The sequence below is a fragment of the Harmonia axyridis genome, chromosome 3 (assembly GCF_914767665.1).
Source record: "Harmonia axyridis chromosome 3, icHarAxyr1.1, whole genome shotgun sequence".
NCBI classification, from domain to species: Eukaryota; Metazoa; Arthropoda; class Insecta; order Coleoptera; family Coccinellidae; genus Harmonia; species Harmonia axyridis.
Window position 1 is genome coordinate 57,024,726 of NC_059503.1, and position 10,895 is coordinate 57,035,620.

At 33.6% G+C, this 10,895-nt stretch overlaps 1 protein-coding gene across 4 annotated transcripts in view; it reads right to left on the reverse strand.

The window, feature by feature from the left end:
• The window catches only part of LOC123676690, a 129,497-nt gene extending 118,681 nt beyond the window's left edge, over window positions 1-10,816 (reverse strand). For 2 of the 4 annotated variants that reach the window (XM_045612813.1, XM_045612812.1), the window contains exon 1: window positions 10,248-10,816. In XM_045612813.1, coding sequence (XP_045468769.1) covers window positions 10,248-10,330 — 83 coding nt within the window. In that variant the 5' untranslated portion in view covers window positions 10,331-10,816. The remainder of the gene's footprint in view (window positions 1-10,247) is intronic. The other 2 variants (XM_045612810.1, XM_045612809.1) reach the window with 1 other exon arrangement.
• Between the last annotated feature and the right edge of the window lie 79 nt (window positions 10,817-10,895).

The following is a 10,895-nucleotide window of genomic DNA, read 5'->3' on the forward strand; positions in this document are numbered from 1 at the left end:
ATTTCACCATATAGGTCGTGTTCAATTCGATCAAAACAATCGATTCGCATAAAAAAATCCCCAGCAACGGTCAATTTAGCCGACTACCGAATTTTTCAAACTTTGAGGGGTGAATAGGGAGTTTTTTTGGGGGTCACAAATTATTTCACCATATAGGTCGTGTTCAATTCGATTGAAACAATCGATTCGCATCAAAAAATCCCCAGCAACGGTCAATTCAGCCGAACACCGAATTTTCCAAACTTCGAGGGGTGCGTAGGGGGTTTTTTTGGGGGTCACAAATTATTTCACCATATAGGTCGTGTTCAATTCGATCAAAACAATCGATTCGCATCAAAAAATCCCCAGCAACGGTCAATTCAGCCGAACACCGAATTTTCCAAACTTCGAGGGGTGCGTAGGGGGTTTTTTTGGGGGTCACAAATTATTTCACCATATAGGTCGTGTTCAATTCGATTGAAACAATCGATTCGCATCAAAAAATCCCCAGCAACGGTCAATTTAGCCGACTACCGAATTTTCCAAACTTCGAGGGGTGAGTAGGGGGTTTGTTTGGGGGTCACAAATTATTTCACTATATAGGTCGTGTTCATCTCGATCGAAACAATCGATTGGCATCAAAAAATCCCCAGCAACGGTCAATTTAGTCGACCACCGAATTTTTCAATCTTCGGGGGGTAGGTAGGGGATAACAAGGGGGTAAATATCATTTCACCATATAGAACGTGTTCAAAAGATATTTTATAATCGATTCGAGTCGAAAATGAGTCAATCCTCCTTCCAAAATCCCTGGTAGAGCCCTTAGAAGAAGAACTGTTCTGAAGAACGGATGAAGAGAACCGTTGCTAGGTCCGTTGCTGCTGTCACGCCCGTGTAAATGTGGCTGATATTGAAAAAGTGACAAGGGTAGATGAATTTTTCAACTTTCGGGTCCAAACTTTCCAATCAATTTTATGTGCAGGAGGCCAAAGTGAAAAAAAAAATAAGCAATCGAGGACGGAATTCCCTTCTGTCCTTAAAATAATATATTCTAAAACAAGTTGCAGAATAGGCTCTTATTCCAACACAAATGCGAAATTTTCGAAAGCATGATTGTTGAAATTGCCTTCTGCAATGGGTATTAGACGATATTTTCTCTATTTTGGTCAAGTTTTGTGGAATATTGTCGAAATTCGATGAAAAATACTGAGTATACATCCTAGTAACTGTTGTATTATATCTTCGCAGTTGGTGTGATTGTTACGAAAATTGACAGATTACAGCATTTGAATTTGAATCAAACCAAGTCGATTTACCACCACCAGAATTGAGAGAAATTGCGAATAAAGTTGCAAATCATTTCACTTTATCCAAATTATATTATATTGACAATTGATGTGTGATGAAATTTGATAGGTCAGTGTAGACAACCACAGAACGAAAAATATAACTGAAAACAATGTTGTAATGAGTTCATTACAGCACTGTTTTTAGTACTGTAATGTAACTAATTACGATACTGAAATAAAGAAAAATTATAAGACCTCTCCATCCCACAAGCGACCTCCCAGATCGGCTGATTCCAACTTTTCATCAGAAATCCGGAAGAAGCATTTCCCATATAAGAGGAAGGCCATTTCGTTTCGTTCTGTTTACATGTAGATGAACCCGGGCATCGACCATTGTTTTTATGCTGGCTACACGGGAACAATAGCTTGATTTCCACCGTTTGTTAGTTTGTCGAAGAATCGGATTGATTTGTCGGATCTAGATCCGTGGGGATAGCACAGGAGATCCCATTTACCGAAGTGTGAATCCGGGATGTGTTCAACAACAGAGATTGAAGATGCAGATACATATTTGACGTAGCTTTTATGTTTTACATTATTTGTTTTCTTTTTCTTCAGGATTAAGCAGTGAACTTTTATTTAAAACGGCATCACTGATTAGATAGGCAATTTTCTAATTCAATACCAGTTTTTGCACAATTCTTCGTTCATGTGAAAGACTAATTTCAAATGCAGTGACGTTTTCTACTTTTATTTAAACGAAACAAAACCTTAAGGTCGATTCACACACATCAGTCACGTTAGTTTCATAATAGAGAGTAAAGTCTCCTTTAAAAATTGAACGTATTTCAAAAACCAATATCAAAATTAAAGGAAGCTTTGAGTGTCCTTCATCATTAAGAATATACTATTCTATATGATGAAGCTCCAATGTTTTCTGTAACATTAAAATTCGTTTGTGGAACACGTTTCATCTCTAAAGGAGACTTTACTTTCGATTATGATACTGGCCCTCAGTCACGAATTAGGAATGGACTGAAAACTATGGACATATTGTATCGATATTTCAAGACACTATAGGAATGTATCGATCTCGGTATCGATGTATGTAAGAGTAAAAATATCAATATAAGTATATCGTTATAACATTTTGGTATGAGGAAATTCTGTTGAATTCACTCCTATTTTCGATGTGTAAAATTTCTTAACAGAAATTAATATGGGTGGTACATGAGACCTTGGGAATTTCATTGAGAGTAAATGGTTAAGGTACAGCAAAAATATTTGAAATCGACCAGTTGTTAAATTGGCCGTTGTATAAAATTCCTATTTTATTGTGTCTATTTATTTCTAGAGCTCTTAGGAAGATTGAGTCATTCCATAAAAATGGAATGAAATCTACTAAATGTGTAGTTTTCAACTGAATCTGATCCAACCGAATCTGGAACTAGAGTAAAATTTTGTTTACAATGGTCGAAATCATAATGTGAAATATTGAAGAATAGCGTCTATTTTCTGACCAAATATCGATGTTTCGATATTTTTTGCCCATCCCTATCACGAATCAGAACCATCAGTTTCACCTAAACGTCAACGTCTTCTGAACAATATTTCATTGTTTCTCGATTTCTCAACTTCAAATTCCTCGTCTACAATATCTAGTCAATATTAACCGATCGAAATACAAAACTCGGATAATAATATCCAAAAGAAATGATAAAACGCATCATAACTTTACTTTCATCAGTTCCAACCTGATACTGATGATTTTATTCAACTTAACTAATTATTTAAAAATACTGAATATTCAATAAAAGAACATATTTTTGTAGCTCACGCTTTTAGATATATACATTTCTAATTTACTATTCAGAATGTTAAAAAAGCTGTCGGTCATTCTGAATAAAACTGAAAAAACTTTGTTTCATCATAGATCAATTCTTTAAATAACTGTGTCTCTTATTTTTATGCCTCGTAAACACATTTTGTTTTCTTCTTCTGTTATTTTGCCTCCTTTTATCATCCCAAAATGACTATGGATACAGTCAAAATAACCTGACGGTCTATAGCGCCAATAACAACAATACTTTCGCAGATTATAGCGAACGATAATAAAGACAATATACATAGTTTTAAAATTCCTGCTTAGCATTTCTTTTTTGCTTTCAGAGCTCGATTTGACAGTGGGGACTCTCCTTTAAAGGTTTCAGGGTCGTTGATTGTAAAGGCAGGTACTCAATCTTGTAAATCCATTGATCTACCAATTTTTGTGCTATAAGTATCATTTACTGATCAGGCGAATATGGCTTACTAACAGAATACTGTTTGGTCCTGACAAATTCACAGTGTGATCGAATTTCGTGTGCAATACTGGATGAAGAATTAAGTACAACTCCAATTTCTCATAATTTATAAATAATACGAGTTAACATCAAGTAAAAGAAGCCTAGGACAGTCGGGATGCCAAAAAAACATTAAAATATCTAACTTAACTTAACGAATTATCGAACATTGACAGTTTCGTAATAAACCACGATATTCGGAAATTTTCAAACCGCATCGAGTCTGGCTTGCGTGCCGACCGCGTCGTTTCGAAATTTCGAGAATATCTCGAGAGAAATAAACCGCGACCGACCATACACAACTCTATTCCAACCGTTTTTCCCCGTTTTCAAGGAACCCGCGAAAGTACGAGAATAGATCTGTTCTGCGATACGGGCCACGTTGGTGAATAGAAATTTCAAGAATTCCAGCGTGGCACGGCAACTAAAAAAGATCTTTCACATCGATAAAATTCGACACGACATGCAAAGTACAACTCGAATTGCGACAAAAAGTATTTCAAGGTCGCCATCGAGACCGCCCGAACAACCAACAACGTACGTTCGTAGCTGGGAGGTGTAGATCGAAGTACGAGGGTTGATCGAAAAATATAATACATACTTTACACTAAAAAAATTTTAATTACAAAATTTTCATATTATTCTCAACCATAGAGTAATAAACATATGATAGAGGGAGTATACGCAATTTTTACATGTCCCCAACATCGTTGTCGGATTGTGATATAATTTCAAATCCACAGTTTTACTATATCATTATGAATGTATATTAAATTGAATGAAATATATTTATTTGAGTAATTCCAGATTAAATATGAAAATATGAATATTTGGAATCCGATATTTTTGATAATTTTCGAATTTATAATAAGCAGAATATTTATTATTTTCTGTATCTACCGGCTGAAATCTAAGGTTTGGCAACTTTAGCTCTCCTAGTGTCATCGGTTGTTTCACGTCGTTTGGCGTGCTTGAAGTTTGTTTTCTGAATTTCTGATATATTTAGGTATTAATTTCAATATATTTTGAGTTAATATGAAACGTTGATTCACTATGGGACATAATAAGTGCGTTTTTTGTGGAGAAACTTGCGAATTGAGTGAAAATCGTATCACTGATATGCTTTCATTTCCGCGCTTCATATCAAATTTGATAGTTCATTTTGAGGACAAAATTTGCTTACTGAAAATGACATATGCTCCCTCTATCTAAATTTATTACTCTTAGTTTTCCATATAGTTTCTTATTGTTTTCAATATAATTTTAAACCTTTGAACCATTTTCCACTTAGATCAAACCAAACTAAATCGAATGATGATGATGACTCACTAATTGGTTACTTCACCAATTCAATGAATCTACCAATTAATGAATAGATCAATGAATAAGAAGATTTCCTATTACCGGTTAGTAGAGGTACCTGATCGATAGTTCTACATACTTATTGCCCTCCTTCTGCCTGGCTAATTATTGAGCATATCTTAGAAGTAGAATAATTATTCATTGAAGATTGACCTACTTGCTTGTTGAGTCTGCTCCAAAATGAAAACCCATTGATTATTATTATTAATCTGGCAATGAGCAATATTTATTTATTTCTAAGAGTTATCTGAGCGAACAATTGGTGAAATAGTGAAAAAATTGGAAGAGACTGAATTTGTTAGGGATGTTTTAAGGCCCATACATCATCGGAATTCAGATGAACTAAAGTCAGCTGACCATAGAATGCGTAAAACATATGCCGAATGAAAGTTTGACAACAACGTATAGATGAATTCGCATAGAATTTTCTTTAGCGACAAAGCACATTCTTCACTGGGAGGTTATGTAAACAAGCAAAATTGTCGAATATGAGGCAATGAAAATCCCGAGGAAAATCCTCATATATTTGTAAACAATTTGGTCTGGTGGAGAGATTGACCAGTACTTCTTTAAATCCATCAATTCCTCAGAGTAATAAACATAGATTAGAGGGAGCATATGTCATTTTCAGTAAGCAAATTTTGTCCCCAACAAGAACTATCAAATTTGAAGCGCGCAGAAGTGAAAACTTATCAGTGATACTCAATTCGCGAGTTTCTCCACAAAGAACGCACTTCTTATGTCCCATAGTGAATCAACGTTTCATATTAACTCAAAATATATTAAAATAAATACATAAATATATCAGAAATTCAGAAAACAAACTTTGAGCGCGCAAAACGACGTGAAACAACCGATGACACTAGGGGAGCAAAAGTTGCCAAAGCTTGGATTTCAGCAGGAAGATACAGAAAATAATGAATATTGTGCTTATTTATAAATTCGACAATTAGGAAAAATATCGGATTCCAAATATTTAAATTTGCATATTTAATCGGGAATCACTCAAATAAATATATTTCATTCAATATAAAATACATTCAAAACGAAATAGTAAAATTGTGGATTTGAAAATGTATCACAATCCGACAACATAACCTAATCATGTTGGGAACATGTAAAAATTGGTTTTATTCCTCTATCCATGTTCATTACGCTATGGTCAATTCTTTTCGCTATATCCAAATGATTACCGATTTTTTTTTTGTCCTGAAATTAATGATATGGAATTGGAAAAGATGATGTTTCAACAAGATAGAGTCTTATAAAAAGTCACCAGGAGGATGTATTCCACACATAATGGAAACGTCTAGGCATGATATTGAAAAAAAAATGTGTTTTATTTACATTTACTTTGGAAGCCATCAAATGGATCCCCCTTGAACCACATTGTATTACACATTGTTCATATTTTTCTTCAGGTCGAAACCTTCAAAGATACACATTCAAATTCGCCGTAGAGAAGAATGTAGAAAATTTTCAAAATCCAACGGAACGACCTAAAACGTCCCATCTTCTGAGAAAGTCCAGGTAGGCAACTGAACATTCAGGACCGTACGGCACATAAAACCTAAACGAGATATCTGGGAAGTACCTTCTTGTTCGCCATACGTATAGACTGGGGGGATCGATCAGAATTCATCAAGCTGTTCCAAGAATCGACTAAACGAGGTTTTTCAACTTTCCCATGGCTGATGAACCGTTCGAACTCGATGGAACACGATTAATTAAGCCGCTTGCACACTCGCACATTTTCGTTTAACTCCAATACCAAGAAACGTTCGCTTAAACTTTTATAAAAGTTCATTCGGTCAGGATCTGAAGCAAGTGAAAAACGAAGAACAACAATATTCGAGAAAACATCGACAGTATTCCATTATTTCTAGATCTTACTGGATACTTAACTGAATGTAACATAAGAGACAGCTTATTCACTTCACTCAATAAGTCCTATGCGTAATCAGTAAAAACAAACTTTTCTTAAGTACATATTCGACTTTATTCGTCAACATACCTAATTACCTTCAAAAGTGATAACAATAACCATAACAGTATTACATATACATTCCAACGCACCTCTAACTAATATACCAATTATGTAGAAAAAATCGTCGTTGCTTTCGAAATACCTATAGGCTTCAAACTCCTGAATCACTTCTTCATTATAGCCAAATTTCTTTGCCTGGAGCATTTTTTTGAGAAAAGCCAGTAATAACTGAAGGGCCAGATCTAGAGATCTGTGTGTGGTCACATATCAACGCCAAAAATTGTGTTTATTCCGTTTAAACAGCTCCAAACAAACGATGCGTTCTTGCTTTTCAACAACGATGAGCAAACGCGGCACCCATTTCTTATGGACAAATGTTCACGTAAATTGGTAAATACACAGCCATCTGATATCTTCAACTCCACCGCAATCTCGCAGAACTTCAATTCAAAACAATTTCGTGAACATTGTGTTTTCTGAAAAAAACCCAAATTCGAGAAACATGAGATTTCAGCTTCGTCGGTGCTTTTTCTACCAGTCTGGATATAACTTATCAAGCGATTGTTTTGTTTGCACAGTGTTTTTTCCATAAAAAAGTGGTTCATCAATATATGACGAAATTCTTTTTTTCCAATTTCTAAACAACAGCAAATGTAGCGCCACTTCAATATCTCAATTCAGACATAGGTAAATGTTATAAAGATTACCTAAATCGAGGAAGTAAATATCGAATAACAAAGGGAAAAAAGTGTAGGGTTCATAGATTCTTTTTTATGTTCTTTATGTTTATTAATTCATTAACGTGATCAAATTGTGTTATTTTCCAAATGAAATTCCAACAAAAGGTCAAATTCGGTCAATTATGTAGTGATATTTCAAGTTTTAATTATATGCAGATAAACAGAATATATCTAATGATAAAAATGCGTAGAAATGGTTCAACTAAAATATTAGCTAATATTTGACAATTCGTAATTATATTTAGTATTATTATTTTTTCAACCAAACATTGCAAGTCAATAATCACCAAAATTGATACAGGGAATAATTTAATTGGAAAACAAAGTCCAGCATTCACAAATAAAAAAACATAAATTACATAGAGGTTTACTACAATATCATTGTTATTCCTTTTTCGCCAAAACCAGCAAAAATGAATTATTAAACCCAAGGATTTGAAGTTCCTGAAGATATTTAGCAGATCATGTTACTTGGACAAATAATTCGAAAAACTATGCCTATGACTTAAAATTGTAATGCAACATTCAAAATCTATACACAGCAAAAAAGGTATGGCAGATTCTTAACGTAACTGGGCAGATAGATAAACAAGAACCCAAAACAAAGTTATAATGTCAATTTGCTCTAACTTTTCATTAATTCAGTTTGGAAAAGGTCGACAAAACTATATCGCAAATCGAGAACTGTTTTAATGTCAAAACAAAATATCGACAATTACTCATCATGTTGAAGTTTTGGAAGGAATTTATTTCAAAATTCAAAATCATACTCTGATAACTGATACGGCGAAATTTCAGAATGAATAATAACTTTAGCATATCAGAATCATATATTGAATTTAGTTGGTCGAAATTTAATCAAAATCTAGAATGTATGCACGATAGGTAGTTAATTGCATTCTCTAGCAAAAATTTCAGATAAAGATATTGCAGCCCCTGCACAGATATTTCTTTAAAACTACGCGAATTATGAAAATTTTCAATAAACTGTTGGAAAACGGGCTATTTATTAATAACTAGAATTTTAAATCTACTTTTCAATCCTGGTCCAATATAGGTATATTTAGTCAGTAGTGTTCTGTTAACGTTAAAGTATTGAAAATTTAGAAATATGCTGCAGTTTTTTATATAATTTGAAAATAACTCCTGAAAACGGATCGATTTCAAAAATTAAAAAATAGTAGACCAATTCATCAAAATTGGCATAATCGTGCATTCATAATATACCGAGCATACCATATGTTGATGTCATTCTTAAAAAATGTGATTGTTCAGGTTCAAGTGACACATTTTCTATGCATATGTTTATATTTATTATTTTGTATTCATATTTACAAAATATTTTCACTGCAGTTTTTTCCATTCCTTGCATGAATAATTCCTTCAATTGAATGCATTTGAAATCGAAAAACAATATATCAAAATAAAGGCTTTAGATTTCATTTATAATTAGTGAATTTTATATGGCAATGAAGACACATCGAACAAACTAGATAAAGAGAAATTCAGCCGTTTTTATACAGAAGCAGCTACAACGTGAGATATAGGTATAGGATTGCCTACAAAATTGAATATGTTCATACATTTGAATCTTAAATTTCCAGTTAGGTATTCTGCTCATAGCAATTTGGTTATCTTTAGGAGAGTACATATCAACTTCGATTCAAATTATACTTCGTAGCGTGGCAAGAAAAAACGTACGATAGGTACTCATTTTTGCAGATTTATATTACAGCTTTTTTCGAGTAGTATCGGAATTTATTATCGATTTAAAAATGGGGTTATCGTTTTAATCGAAATTATCATTCTTTTCGAATACAAGCATTGTCGAATATTGCCATTAGATAAAATAGGTATTTATCTTTGAGGTGAATAGTCTCAATATTAGTCAAGTTCCGTTATATTTCTGAATCGTTGGAAGATACCCAAATGAGTAGAAAAGTTGAATTTTGAACTCCATAATATTCATAATAATTGTTCGGTGATGAAAAACCTATTGGAAATATTATTTGATCATTTCGTAAATTCTACGTACCTAGCTCGATTCCTATCATTTTAATCAAATATTCAACATTGCTTTTTCTATTACAATCCATTAGTCATTGTTATTTTCAATCTAGAAACCAGCTTGAAAAGGAATATTGATTTTCACTTAGATAACAAACAGAGCTCAATATTATTGGAATTATGATTTTCCAATTAGATTTTTGTGATTTTTTTTCCAAAGGTGACTTCATGAAGAAAAAAACTACGAAATATTTAGATCCTTAAAATGCGTAGTATGCTGCACAAGTAGGTGGTCTTTCTCATTACATTCAGAAATGCACCAATAAATCTATAGGGAAAAAGGTACTCGAAATAAAATGAACGGTAAATCAACAACAGCTGTACAAAATTATTGAGTTTCCGAAAGACGTTTCCTGCGTTTTATTCTTCTTTATGTTTATATATTATGAATTTGAAACCTGTATGTCCGTATATTATTTTTCAATTAAATATTCGTATTTCGTGTAACTAAAAAAACTGGTAGAAATGACAACAAACTTACCTATGGTTCTGCTGTTGTCTTTGAGCGTATGACATAGCATTATTTTGAACTGCATGTTCAATTCTCATTGAGTGTATTTCCATAGCATAGACATTTACGCACTTTTTCAATCATTCGCCTTTCATTTCCAGAACTATGCAGCGGAAAGCAGCCACATTTATTTCGTTTCGCAATTTCAAAAACTACACGAAAACACCAGGGAACCGTCCTCAAGGATATACGAAAAACATTTTTCTAAAAAAACGAAATCCGACCAAGATCGAGCAACGTTTTAAAACTAAAACTAGCACATAATAAATTCACGAATATCACAGATTTTTCGCGTGCAGAACGTGTTTTTAGTCGTGGAACGTGGTTATTTTGCAACTTTCAACTCACACACAGCGTACGGCAACCACACAAACACAAATTCACCATATTCCATAATCTGTCAAATTTCCCGTTCTAAACTATAAAGTTTCCGTTTTAGATAGGGGATTTTTCACAGTCAAAGTAGAATTTCTATAATATCGTAGTTGGCTATAGCATTGCCGACATCTTGGTTAGCTCGGTTGTAGAAGCAGAACGAAAACAGGTCTGGAACAGTCCATTTTTAGTTGGAAGGGGAGGAAGCATAGTACAACGGAGATGAAAAAGTTCTACTCGCTC